Genomic DNA, 13,430 nt, shown 5'->3' on the forward strand with positions numbered 1-13,430 from the left:
ACGGTTACTGGACCAAAGAAAATTGCTGAGATTCGTCGCGAGGCAGAAGAAAAAGAGCGTCGTGAGGCTGAAAAGAATTCACGCAATCACAGATCATCCAATGGTGGTGCTCGGAACCTTCCTGGACGAGCACAACAATCCAAAAATCACGGTGGTTCTCGCCGAGATGGTCGTGATTCAAACAGCGGGTACTTTAGCAACACCAGAGGTGATGTGCGTGGTGAGACTGGCAATGATGGATGGGAAAGTGCACCTCGTGGCAATGCACGTGTACCAGATCTCAAACGTTTTGGCAAAGTTGCCAGCACAACCAGTGCCAATGTGACACTTGGACCCAACAGCAGTACTCGCCATAGCTGGGCCATCAAAAACGAAGAGCCGCCTAAACCCAAGAGTAACAAGTTTGCCGCCTTGATGGGTAAGGAGAATGAAGATAACGACCACTCCAAGAACGAAAGCGAGGATGAGGAGGCTCATTCGAATAGCAGTTTGTCTGGATCTCACAGTGATGGGGCTGTCGCGGAAGATTTGACTGAAGAAGATCAGCTTGAAAAGGCTGTGGAATCATTCAAAACATTTGTTGAGGGTCTTTCATACAAGGAATTGTTGGAAGATCTTGCAGATGTGACTAGCGAAAAAGCTGTTCTTGCACTTGTAAACAAGATTGTTGTTTGGCAACTAGAAACAAACGGCAAGAACGCAAAGTCTCTCAATGAGATTGTGGCCGGACTATTTTATGGTGATGTGTATTCCAGCAGTTGGTTCTTGGAAGGGTAAGTTGGTCATACAATTATATGTTTGTATTGAAGCGTGTGGTCCACATTGATATGATTGCTCAATTGTAAACCTTGTATATGTTTGATAGCGTCAAGGCAGCGATTATTCAGATTGAATGCGATTTACCCGATTATCCCAATGCATGGCGTCTTCTTGGTCATCTTTTTGCACCACTACTGCAAAAGCAGTTGATGTCGCTACAGGAACTGTTTGATGTGATGTCAGCTACCAGTGAATACATGTCGATGCTTCCTGTTCAACCCGCTGCAGTTGCAGGAACTCTTGAGTTACTTGATGGATCGCTTATTTTGAAATTGATGGTTGAAGAGGGTATTGATTTCCAGTCTTTGTGGCCAGCAGACAAGGCCAGCGAGACTGCCACAAAAAAGTTTTTACAGATGCGTAAACTGCCAGCACTTGCATTATTGGCAGATGTAGTATCGAGTATCCGCAAAGAACTGGTTGTTTTAGATTCAGATGCGCATTACCGATGGTTCAATCCAGAAACGGATTCAGCAATACTCGATTCGCCCAAGTTTTTAAAGGCATTGACTACAGCGATTGTCAAGTGTGTGGCATCTCGAACATTTGAATCGAGCGACAACAAAGTAGAAGTTCCATCACCCGAACTCTATGCTGCAGAAAAGGAATTGATGACACAGTTTGTCAAGATGATGATGCCATACCTGGTATCGAACGAATCCAAAATCGAGGTACTTAAAGCGAGCCAGACATTCTGCACATCCAAGAAATTTCCCAATAGTGAGTTTTGAATTGCAGTGAGTTTATAATCTAACTAAACTAACACGAGTGTTGTATTTGTGATGAATGGAAATCTGCAATGTTTTTAATGAAAGCTTATTTCCACGACTTGATGCGCATGTATCATGAGCTTGATCTAATTGAAACCTCTGTGTTTTCCAATTACCTTGAGTCGATTCCATTGTCTTCAAAGATAGCTCATGGTATTGTCCAGACATGGGTGACTCAACTGGAATCTGACCAGTAGCAAGATCAACCACTTCACAACTCCCCTGTTTTTCTATTAGACGCCCGCTCCGAGTTGTTGCTATACACCAATAATGTCAATGAAGTTTTATTTTTATCCTTGTTCGTGCAGTCATGATTAATAAACTAACGATGGTTTCCAATAAAAAAAACGGTTGATACGATAAGCCATCTAAAGATGGAGTTTAAGAATTCGACTATCCAGCATGAATTCGTATTAAATAGCCAATTGTATGATTGAAATTATTGCAGAATGGTCAACCAGCAACAGACAGCAATCAAGACTGAGAATGTACAGCAAGCAGCACAAGAGTTTTGGTTGCAGTTTCAACAATGGAAACAAGGTGATGAATACATGCATGCATGCACGATCCATACATGCATGATAATAACTCTTGAGAATAGATGTTCAAGAATCGTTATCTCAGTGTCCATCAGGACTCTCTGATGAGCTGGTTGCTGTCAAGTCCGAAATTGCAATACTGAGCAAGAGAGTGACGGACGCAACTCTCTTTCTTCCATTGTATGATCAACGACAGTGTTCATTAGTAAGTGTTGCTAAACACTTGTTGCTGTTAATCTTGGTTTAACTTTTGAGTATAACAGCAACTCAAAGACCTCAATGATCAAGTCACTCGTATTCAAGGCACCAGAGCCAAGTTCTCATTCAAGTCTAGTAAATCCAAACCATCTACGAATACTAAACTCACTGTTTCTGAACATGTTGTTTCTGATACTGGTAATGATCATTGCTCTTGAATGATTCATTCACATTGTATTACAAGTTACTGTTGATGATTGCTCATCTGCTTCATTATAGCATCAACCCTTCCATTGCATGGCCAAGTTTATTCCAACATCAATGGCAAAACATGTGTTGCTCAGACATTACCCACGAGTGAACAAGATCTTTATGTATCAAACATTGTCAGTTCTGTACTTGATCTACGCTGCATATCAGCAGGTGCTGTTCATCTCAAAAACATCACCAACAGCATTGTCTTGTTTGGTCCCATTCGAGGATCTATTCTCGTGGAGCAATGCATTCAGTCCACTGTTGCTGTAGTATGTCGTCAATGTCGTATTCATGATTCTCATCGCAGTATATTCCATCTGCATGTAGCAAGTCATCCAATTATTGAAGATTGTGATGAGATTGGATTTACATCGTTTGAACCTTTGTTGCTGACCAACTTTGATGAATCGTTAAAGGTGATTTAAACTATTGCATGAACATTGCTGACAAGTCGCTTTACAAGCGCATGTAATTCTAACGAATGGTTTCGTATGTATTAGACTGTTGGATTGGTTGCAACTCGGAATGAATTCAACAAAGTTGAGGACTTTAACTGGCTTCGACAGCAAGCATCTCCCAACTGGCGATTAATTGATGAGCCAAATGTATTCAAGACATGGACTGATGTTTCCAATGATGAAACTGGGGATCTGACAAAGTCACTGTTGATGAAGTTTACTCCTCAATATTGAATGGTTGACTTTGTGTTTAATAAAGTTTTGACAGGATGTTCAGTGTATGAACAAATCTGCGTCTTTACAGCACTTGGTTTACAGTCAACACCAATGTGCTGATCGAGTTCTTGAATCTCTCAATAAACTACAAAATATCAAATGAGTGCGTTTGTTTTTTCAACTTGACAAGAGTTGTCATTGATGAGATTGATGTTCACTGTTTTTGTGATTTCAGTTTACAAGACTGTCATCACTCTTTCCTTGACAGGTTTTTTAGCACAACTTGCTCTCTACTCTAGTGAATGGAATGGAAAGTAATTACAGCTCATAGGATTCACTTGCTGCTACTGAAAACAATGGAGCTGCTGAGCTCAACCCGCTTATCATTAGATCTAGGAATGCTGATTATGATTGGAGTCATTTGACAAGCCTTTTTACTAGGGAGTTTTCCGATATTAATGAGACCATACAAGTTGTCAAAGCAGACCATCAAGTCGAAAGAGTTGCGTCTATTCTACAGTAATCAATGGCGTTTGGAGAGCGGTCGTCTGCCAGACATGCGATTCCAGGACATCAATTTTGAAACGGACATTCAAAAGCGCGTAGATTCATTCATGGATGGAAACGAACTCGTTGGTCTGTTAATAGGACCTACAGGTTGTGGAAAAACCCATGAGATTATCAATAGGGCAAAAAAGCAATTCACAATCTTCATTGACGCTCGATCTTACCCAGCTTTAGATGACTCTGATGATGCCTCACTCTTCTCATTGAAAGAAAGTTTTGAAAGCATCACTTCAAAATGGAAAAAACCGAATCAAGACCTGCCACAACTCTATGATATTACCTATGCCTTTCTACTGTCTCGTGTTCTGTTCCTCAAATATCTCAAAGATATCCTAACATAACTCCAGCACAGTTTCTCATTCACCAATTGTTCAACTCAAGAGCCATCAGACTATGCTTTCTGAAACTGAAGCTATTGTCTTTGGACAAATTGAACGACATACATTTCAACTATATTGACGATGATTTGCGCTGCCTCTTTTGTTTTGATCAAGCTCATGTGTTGGCCGAACATCTTGGAAGCACGATTATCTCGTCAATGGAGGGAAATCACATCCAACAAAACGGAGATGTGAATGAAGATTCAAAAAGAGGAACACTCTCGGTCTTGCTGTATGTTATCAAAAATAAGGAGTTTGCCAAAAAGGTTATTTTTGCTGGAACATCATCAAAACTACGCAACATTGACAACTTTAAATCATTTGGAACGAAACCTGTTGGTCCTCTTATTCTCAATGAATTCATAACTTGGGACTTGAAATGGCGTTGGACTATGTGACTGCTTTTGTCGATATTCATCCGGATATTCTCAAGACTGTTCTTACCGACAACTATCGACCAAGAATTTTGGAAAACTTTGTATATGACTTGTTCAGTGCTGGAATCAATGACAATGACTCGGCAACGGCACAACGCATACGACTGAAAAAGCAACATGCCTTTTCGAATATCAATGATATAGTAGAGGAATCTTACAATGCGGTAATTGGTCGATTCACTCATATGATCGAACCTATTGCCAGAACCATCAGGGCTCATTCACATACACAGATTATGTTAAAGCTTATTTTATCATCAATGATGACGACCAATCATGGACCAATATACTGCCAACTGGACAAGAATCAAGAATACTTTTTCATGAATACTGTTGGATCTATACATCTCATTCGTGAAACTAGCGGATACTTTTTGTCTGAAGGATATGTGATAGACTTGCTTCTCAATTTATTCCGAACAGAGTTTCAACAGTTCAATCTGTTGTCATCGTTGGATCTTTTGAGCAGCATCGCTGGCACAAAAGGTAAAAAACTACAGCCAAAGGAACACCATTCGAAGCCGTCATTTTGACTGGTATGATCCAAAAAAATGGACCGCATCTTTCAAATGTCCTATCTAGTTTTGGTGTTTCGATTGCTGGTCTTGATGGTTTACAGTTGCCAACAATAGAGCGTAAGGCTGGAGATGGCACAATCATATCCGATAGACCAACAGGAGTCTTTTTTCGTCCTTCAAGCCAGTTTCGACCAGACATCCTTGCGTTTTTATCCAAACAAGTCTGCGTGTCATTTGGAATCAAGCTATATACATCAAAAATTCCTTCAGCAGTGTCTGCCGATAATCTTGAATCTACAAATCCAGATTTTTCTTTATTAAAGCAGATCGGCCAACGAATAACGAAGCGTATTTGAAATGGCAGCAGAGTATATCTGATACCCCGTTAAAGTTTTCAATAAGGTTCTTGATTGAGCTGCCTGAACCACTCAGTGCTGTTTCAACTGAAAATACTTATAACAGCGTCGAGGGAAACCAAAATGTCGTTGTTGTCGTTTCAAAGAGCAATATGCGCAATATTTTAAGCGAGCAGATTGCGTCGTTTGTTGAATTCATTACCAGTTCCTGATAATAAATATTGAGCTAATTTGAATATTGGATTGTGTTTTGTTTGATTTATTATATTCAACAAAAGATGCCACAAATCACTTGTCAACTTGATACTATGCAACAGTCGGTTGTTCTTGGTGTAGATACAGATTGAACTACCAATAATGGTTATTTCACACAAAGTCACCCAATATCCTGCCAACTGTGATTCTGATTGTATTCCACACACAATTCTAGATTGTAATCACAATCACAATCACAATTACCGTGTTTGATCAAATGGTGTTTTGCATTGATCATGGTATCATACATCACGATACTGCCAGATCACTGCACACAAGTCATGACCAATACAAATGCATTACTGATTGACACTGATCGACACCATAAACGCAGTCAGACAGCACAACAAATCACCAGCATGCCATTGACCGTATTGCAATACAATTGACCAACATATCATGCTGTATGCTGCACCAAGTCGCGACATACAACAACATTACTGACTGAATACAGGTCACAACTGCAAGTATTCATGTGGTAATGGACTGACATTGGCGTTGATATCAAATTGATTGATTAATCGATCACCATCAACTGCATCAGTGACTGGTATATGCAACCGATATACACCATGTCCGAGTCTGATACATGTTGATATATTCCTGTCAATCAGCAATGCAGATTTGTGGCCATTACAGTCGAATGTGAGTCGAGTCGATCACTAAACCAACGAATCAATGATTGCACTCTAAATATGGTGCGATTTGATGCGACATGACAATATATTGTCCAACAGGTTCAACATATACAACACCGATATCCAACACATCACACATGAATACACTGCATATACAAGCAGTAGCAATAACCAATCAAACCAACAATGACAGAGTTACCCACCAACATATAGTCGATCATCAGTCGAATCTGCATATATAACTAGTTGCAACACGTCATAATCAATGTGGATTGTATTGTCCACCAATCGATCATGACAGCTAATCAATACCAATCATGTAGTCAATACAATCACCAACATATCGATGATTGTTGACTGGCGGTTACAACTCGTCAATTGCATCCAATGTTACAGGTGATGCACATCTGATTACTGCAAATCAACAACTTGTCAATCATATCATAGTGTGTATTGCCAACAAACCATGCAATTACAAATCAATGTATACGTGATCAGCATTTGATATTTGATGGTGATGAACCAACCATGATTGATTGTATCATACAACTAATACAGTTGCATTGTCTGGTATTGATGATTGACCCATTCATGTCAAACAGTAACTAATGCGTGTATATCGAGTTTGTGTTGCATGGACACATCAAGGTGTTTGATAGCGAGTTCAACGTGATGATACAAACCCAATATTATATGAATATCCAAGTTGATGAATCAAGTCGAGGTTTGTAAAGTGTCAATATGTCAGATCAATCAAACGAACCAGTCAACCATTATATTGTGACTAGTGATGGCACGGTTTGAATGTCAACGAGTTGGACAGTCGACAATATGGTGATTGTGATTTGGTCAAACCGCAACACTTGCATATCACTAAACCAGTTTGGTGTACGTGATGTAAACACATACTACTGGATTGGTAATAAATGTGTTGGAGTAATGGTGTGTATGGATGGCAATGTCTGTACCAGCATGTGCTGATCACAGTATATTTGCCGCACTATGCTGCGGATACACAGCATATCCTAGATGAAATCACCAGCCCTGATACCACGATCCCAACTTCAACAACAGGCCATTGTGTAAATGGATATCCCTTTAAAATTATTTCGACATTGATGACAATAAAGTAATACCAACCCTGATAACACTAGTTCCTTAGGGAGGCTACCCATGGAACACGATTTAATATTATCCGCTCAATAATGGATATAAATACGATCCAAAACCGATGTGTTGAATGACAATCATCACAACTTACTCGACCAAACCAGTAAAATGAAACTTTCAATTACCCTATTGTCATCGATCCTGGCTATTTGCTCGGTTACTGTCGCTAGTCCAATTCTCCCCAGTTCGGATGCAGCTATTGAATTTGGCTCTGCAGACCATCCTAACCCGTATAGCGAGTATATGGCTGATTGCTATCCAATTACGCTTGATGGAATAGTGACGATCAAAAACTACGCGGATGGTAAACGCAATTTTGACCGAAAAATGAAACCGTTCAACTTGAAAACCATACAGATTGAAAATCAAAAAGAAGCGATGAGTAAACTGAATGCAAAAATGGAGTTTCTGGCAACTCAAGTTGGAAACACCCGTGGTCCTTCAGTTTACGAATCAGAGTTTCTCAAGCTTAAACCCAAGCACTTTGAAGAGCGTAGCATTCTTGAAAAACTTGAAAAAAGCCTAGAGGAGCTCGAGCCAGATTATTTAAAAGCAAAGGACGGATTGGACAAGCTAAAATCGAAGTTTTATTACTACCTCACAAGACATGATACGACTGGAGTAATGGCTGCTGCTACGCCAAACCTGGATTTATATCCCGGACTTAAAAAGTGCTTTAGTATTTTTTACAATGATTTATCATAGTGATTTCCAGTCTGGATATGGTGCAACTTTAAGATTCTGGTGCTTGACCATAGACTCGTCACATTATTGAAGCTCAAAGTGAACAATCAACAATCTTATCCAAGATATGCTGTAATTCAGCGTGCATTGCATGGTGGTTTAATTCTCACTTGTCATGCATCCAATTTTCGTTCATTCAATAAACATCCTGTATTGTCAATCAATAATGTATTAAAGAGTACGACTTGCTTGCATGAAATTATTTCATGTTTCGGCACTCGAATTTATTTTGAATAGAACTCGTTTGAAAAAATTGTTATCCATACGTTTACATCTAGAAACGTTTCAATCCAATATTCAGTACCATTAGCTACCCACAGTACACAATTGGCTGCATATTACGCTTATGAAGTATCAGATTAATCGTTTACCAATGAGCTGACATATCACGTTTTCCTTGTTTAAATGACTTGCAAACTGGTCCGCTCCAAACCCAGTCATCACACGACATCACAGTTGAAACTGTGTCCGGTACCAGACTCTGACTTATCTGTTGGCGTTGCATTCGATCCCGTATCATAGTCCAAACTGAACACCAGAATCATTGATATCGAGGTTTAAGATGGCTTTATTCAGATTGATGGCTTCCATTGAATCTTGGACAGAGCATGGAGTTTGTTTAATTATTCAAGCTTATTGACCGGGCAAAGTTCTCAATGGCGTCCTCTGAAGCAAGAGAATTCACGCTCATTTTGGTGCCTATTGCTGATAGAAATACAGTACTGAGTTTGACTAATCATCATATCTTTTATTAGTTTGATCAAAATACAATACCTCGAGCTTTACCAGCCATAACAGTTTTGAACTTGATTATGAGTGGCTGCTCATATGTGCCAAGAGGATATTGAATGGAGGTCAGGAGTCTATTTCCAGGAATGACTGGTCCATCTAATGCATTGTGAAGAGTGAGTTGTGCTAAAGAAAGATTGTCAAGAAGTGGGATGGTGGCAATCTTGTAGGCTGCAATCAAATGTGAAACAGTGAGGAGTGGAAAAGGCCGTAAAGCAGTCCTTTCATTATTAACATGAATGTCAATCTTGACTGGTTGATTGTCAAGATATCGAATGTAAAACTCTTGATTTTCCATTTTGTAATTGAAAGAAATAAGCGTGATTTTCAAATTCATGCTCTAAATAGTGTCAAATAAGCAATTTTGTGTGAAATTACAATCAAATTAAACATTTGTCATGTGTTTATTTGTATTGTTCAATCAAGTGTCAATTCAACTCAACAATTGATTACGTCATTCATATAATGACTCGAGTCTTTTATTCAACATTTTAATATTCAATATTCGGATTAAAGTTTCGAGTCAATTTAACAGTTTATATTAAAAAAGTGGTATCGAGTTCCGTTATATACCATTGTGGGTGATCAATGTTTTATGTGTAGATTAATATCAGTATTAGCATCAAATGGCTGGAAATATTGTATTCCAGCACAATATATCGTATACTAGAACATGGATCAATATATTCTGTAGTAATGGATTGTATATGTGATGATAACTATCCATGATCAGGGTGACAATCTGACACTATCTGATCACTGGATACATGACCGCAATTGGAAATGTTAATGCAGCATACTACCGAGGTCGATTATACACTAACAGCGATGCTTGTATATTAGGTTTCATTACAGGGTGTTTCTGGGTTTGCTCACCCTACACGGCGTACTTTTGTTTTTTATGATCATTCATTTGAGAATTGCTGATTGCCGACTGTCACCCTTGAAGCTGCCGTCATTATAAAACGGCAGTCATATATCAGATTCAAAGCTTTCCATTACACTACTCGATACAATGTTGATTACTCTAGAATGCATTCTACTTGCGTTACAAGCGGTTGCTGCAGTTCGACTTGCATTAGAATCACCAATTGAAAGTGCCAGTCAATCAAACAATAGGCTATCAAAACGATCACCCATTGAATTGGGTGGTAGTATTGATCAATGCTGATGTATCATGCCATACATTGTAATGTGTGTGATATGTTCAAGCCGTGCATGTATTGGATCAGTCCAGTGTGTATTGTAGTTGTTTGATACACGATGATACGCATACTATTGCATTGGTAATACATGGCATGAATTGAATACACATTCCAAGTGTGTCAATCATGGCATGGATTGTTTGAATCCATCACTGTATATCTGGATGACCATGTCGATACTAAATGTGCGATATCAACTGTTTGAATATGGTATACTGTTGCAAATATCATGACTATCACATTCCATTAGCATGTCTGATCATATTGCACCAATCGACCAGTATACGATCACTGCATACATCAACATGTGATACTTGATACACGACAGAGTTGGCACTGCAACTGATGCGTGTGATCAGTCAGGCTATTGATGCAACCATTTTGACACCACAATCAACGAGTAAAACCAGTCAAGTTGATCGAGTTGATCGAATCTGATATCAACACACATGACTGTTGTTGGTATTAGTGTTGCATGTGCCAATACGACATGACGAGCAATATCATATCAACACAATACACACATGCATGTCAGCATCATCAATGTGTACAACTATGCAATATACAATCAACTGTATTGTATTGTATTGGAAATACAAGTGTCAATGTACAATATGATATGATACCAACCAAGATTGTACAATAATCAGATATAATGCATACACATCCAATGTAAAATGTCAAATGGTAGTTGTATTGTATTTTATTCAAACAAAAATATAACATACTCGGTTAGAATCAGTCCAAATTAGTATTCGAATCAATCAATAGTTTGCGATCACCACTTTTGTCTTGATTCCAGCCTAATTCAAATCCATCTTTAATTTCGCGATAAACTTTCTGTAAACGAGAAGATTTGGAAGCCTTTTGTGTGCTGGATGATGCTTGAGTGGGTTGGACTGTAGACGTTTCGCTTGATGATGATGGACTTTTATGATGTTGTGATGAACTATGAGCTCCACTAGTAGAGTCTTGTTGGGATCCTAACTGTTGGCTTGGTGCAGAATTGCTAAATGTTTTGACGAGTTTTGTAAACTCGGGATCTGATTCCAAAAATCTCGTGTAATATTCGAATGGTTGATACTGATTTTTCCCAAACAAGCGATTTAGAAGCTGCGCTTTGGTTTTACCTAATTTGAAAGTAAGATTAAACAAATCGAAATGCCGCTGCATCTTTATAAGTTCATAGAGAGTTTTTCGTTCTTGTTCAAGTTTATCTTCAAGTTCCTGGAGCTTTTCGCTGTGCTTTGAACCATTCTCGCTAATCTGAGATTTACGTGGCAGCTTTTTAATTTTTTTATTCAGCCGTTTTACCAATTTTTCTTGAACATGCATTTTAGATTGTGTCAACTTCTGCATTTCCTCTGCATTATCATAATCTTTCTTCGCCTGTGTGTACTCTTTGATCAACTTCATATCCTTATCTGAAAAGTTGCTAAAATCAATTGGAGGTATAACTTGTGCACTGGGAATGACGGTTGAAGTGCTAGCTCCGGCACTTGCAGCTGCACTGGGATTGACCGGGATGGCTGTAGTAACCGAGCAAACAGCCAATATCGATGACAATACAACAATTGATAGTTTCATTATACTGGTTTGATCGAGCAAGTTGTAATGGTTGTTATTTGACACGTCGGCTTTGGATCGTATTTATATCCACTATTGAATGGATAGTATCAAAAGTACATTCCTTGGATGACCGTCCTAAGGGATTTGTGTTGTCAGGGTTGATGGTGATTTGTCATCAATGTCAAAGTTTAAGGGAATATATATTTATATAACCGCAATATTGGTTGGACCACTGCATGGCTATGCATTCGAATATCATATGGCTGATTGTGTAGTTTCTCACCCTTATCCACCCTAAAAAGGGTTGGTGTGCCAACACATGAATAAATATATACATGTTTAAACAAGACTATATGCAACTGAATGTCAGCTCAGTTGTTGGATGGTCATCAATATGTGTTGTGGTTGACATGATTCAACATGTAGTTTAATGATGCTCTGCATTCAACTCGACACGATCAATCATCACTACACATTGTCCAGTAATTCAATCAATCAACTGAATCAATACAATGCAGTTCATGTTGCAACCACAATGTCACATTGATGATCAATGACTTGCAACTGTTGTGTTGGCATATTGCATGTTGTGTGCTATTATATCAACATTGATTGTCATTATATAGCTGTATCAACCACACATTATGATCATATGTCATGATTGACTCGTATTCTGGATTGATACACTCATTCCACTCCATTGTATTCCATTGCATCACTCGAACACAAACATCGTATGACTTGTTGATTGATAATACCCATATTGATCGAATACACACTACATGACACATGTCAGGTTAGCGTATACATTCCACTATATATCACATCATGTTGCTGATACCACGCATTGTGATTCAACAGTCAATCTGTATTCGAGTTCAACTACAATTGATTGTGTCAATCATAATATACACGACCAATTGTAGTCGAGTTGATGTGACTGAATAGAGTCCGAGTCATCATGTTCATATCAAACCATTGCAAACCATTACAAGTCTATTGTACAACTCCACTTGTGTTGATTACAACATGCTATTCATAAATGTATCATATTGTCCTGTAATGACTGTGCATGACTGTACATGATTGTTTGGAACCAGTAGCTACGTTGATTGATATCCACAATATGATCCAGTAGTCGTCCAGATTGTGTGTTGTATTTGGTGTGTTGGGTGATGATATCAACCTGTAGTCAAGGTTTGACTATCTGGACATGTCGGTGACTTTTTACCAACTGTGTGCAACTCGATGTCCAATATCGAGTCATGTCATTGGTCAATTGATTGGTTCAATTCATCAGTGGGTTTGCAGGATCCATGTGGTGTGCAGCACTTTCAAGAGTATGAAGAATCTGTTTCAGTATTGGAACTTAGTAAATGGATCAACATACTAACCTGACCATGATTGTGGTGGTTATAGCAGTCGAGTCGTAAAGCTTATTCTGGCAATCATTGATGGTTTGGACAGTCATTTGAATAATCGTTTGGATGTCAGGTTATGGTATCCTGATTGACAACTCGACTCGGATACAACTCTGATTTGGACAA

General features: G+C 38.7%; 7 protein-coding genes across 7 annotated transcripts; 5 read left to right on the forward strand and 2 right to left on the reverse strand.

Moving 5' to 3' along the window:
- The first annotated feature begins 896 nt into the window (after nt 1–896).
- BATDEDRAFT_36948 (uncharacterized protein) lies at nt 897–1,888 on the forward strand. The gene is made up of 2 exons (XM_006679069.1): nt 897–1,539; nt 1,635–1,888. The coding sequence occupies exons 1-2, from the start codon at nt 969–971 to the stop codon at nt 1,784–1,786; spliced, it is 723 nt and encodes a 240-aa protein (XP_006679132.1). The 5' UTR covers nt 897–968; the 3' UTR covers nt 1,787–1,888.
- Nucleotides 1,889–2,038: 150 nt separating this feature from the next.
- Nucleotides 2,039–3,273, forward strand: BATDEDRAFT_88871 (uncharacterized protein; the record flags this gene model as incomplete). Its single annotated transcript, XM_006679092.1, has 5 exons — nt 2,039–2,129; nt 2,191–2,333; nt 2,392–2,524; nt 2,606–2,997; nt 3,082–3,273. 5 exons carry the CDS (start codon nt 2,039–2,041, stop codon nt 3,271–3,273), a joined length of 951 nt encoding a protein of 316 aa, XP_006679155.1.
- A 539-nt stretch (nt 3,274–3,812) lies between these two features.
- Nucleotides 3,813–4,163, forward strand: BATDEDRAFT_24804 (uncharacterized protein; the record flags this gene model as incomplete). The annotated part of the gene is made up of 1 exon (XM_006678865.1): nt 3,813–4,163. The coding sequence occupies one exon, from the start codon at nt 3,813–3,815 to the stop codon at nt 4,161–4,163; it is 351 nt and encodes a 116-aa protein (XP_006678928.1).
- Nucleotides 4,164–4,581: 418 nt separating this feature from the next.
- Nucleotides 4,582–5,513, forward strand: BATDEDRAFT_88873 (uncharacterized protein; the record flags this gene model as incomplete). Its single annotated transcript, XM_006679093.1, is given in 2 exon segments — nt 4,582–5,125; nt 5,140–5,513. 2 exon segments carry the CDS (start codon nt 4,582–4,584, stop codon nt 5,511–5,513), a joined length of 918 nt encoding a protein of 305 aa, XP_006679156.1.
- A 1,819-nt stretch (nt 5,514–7,332) lies between these two features.
- BATDEDRAFT_24806 (uncharacterized protein) lies at nt 7,333–8,281 on the forward strand (the record flags this gene model as incomplete). The annotated part of the gene is made up of 2 exons (XM_006678866.1): nt 7,333–7,535; nt 7,681–8,281. 2 exons carry the CDS (start codon nt 7,333–7,335, stop codon nt 8,279–8,281), a joined length of 804 nt encoding a protein of 267 aa, XP_006678929.1.
- A 658-nt stretch (nt 8,282–8,939) lies between these two features.
- BATDEDRAFT_24807 (uncharacterized protein) lies at nt 8,940–9,407 on the reverse strand (the record flags this gene model as incomplete). Its single annotated transcript, XM_006678867.1, has 2 exons — nt 8,940–9,052; nt 9,095–9,407. The coding sequence occupies 2 exons, from the start codon at nt 9,405–9,407 to the stop codon at nt 8,940–8,942; spliced, it is 426 nt and encodes a 141-aa protein (XP_006678930.1).
- A 1,645-nt stretch (nt 9,408–11,052) lies between these two features.
- On the reverse strand, nt 11,053–11,901 carry BATDEDRAFT_88847 (uncharacterized protein; the record flags this gene model as incomplete). The annotated part of the gene is made up of 1 exon (XM_006679183.1): nt 11,053–11,901. The coding sequence occupies one exon, from the start codon at nt 11,899–11,901 to the stop codon at nt 11,053–11,055; it is 849 nt and encodes a 282-aa protein (XP_006679246.1).
- Between the last annotated feature and the right edge of the window lie 1,529 nt (nt 11,902–13,430).

The sequence above is a fragment of the Batrachochytrium dendrobatidis genome, assembly GCF_000203795.2.
Source record: "Batrachochytrium dendrobatidis JAM81 unplaced genomic scaffold BATDEscaffold_6, whole genome shotgun sequence".
In the NCBI taxonomy this organism is placed as follows: domain Eukaryota; kingdom Fungi; phylum Chytridiomycota; class Chytridiomycetes; order Rhizophydiales; genus Batrachochytrium; species Batrachochytrium dendrobatidis.

Excerpts from the sequence above, each read along its gene's own strand:
- BATDEDRAFT_36948 (XM_006679069.1), top strand. The coding sequence starts at position 969 with ATGTCGCTACAGGAACTGTTTGATGTGATGTCAGCTACCAGTGAATAC. Across the intron at positions 1,540-1,634 it reads ATCCAAGAAATTTCCCAATA|CTTATTTCCACGACTTGATG; the intron begins GTGAGTTTTGAA and ends TTTTAATGAAAG.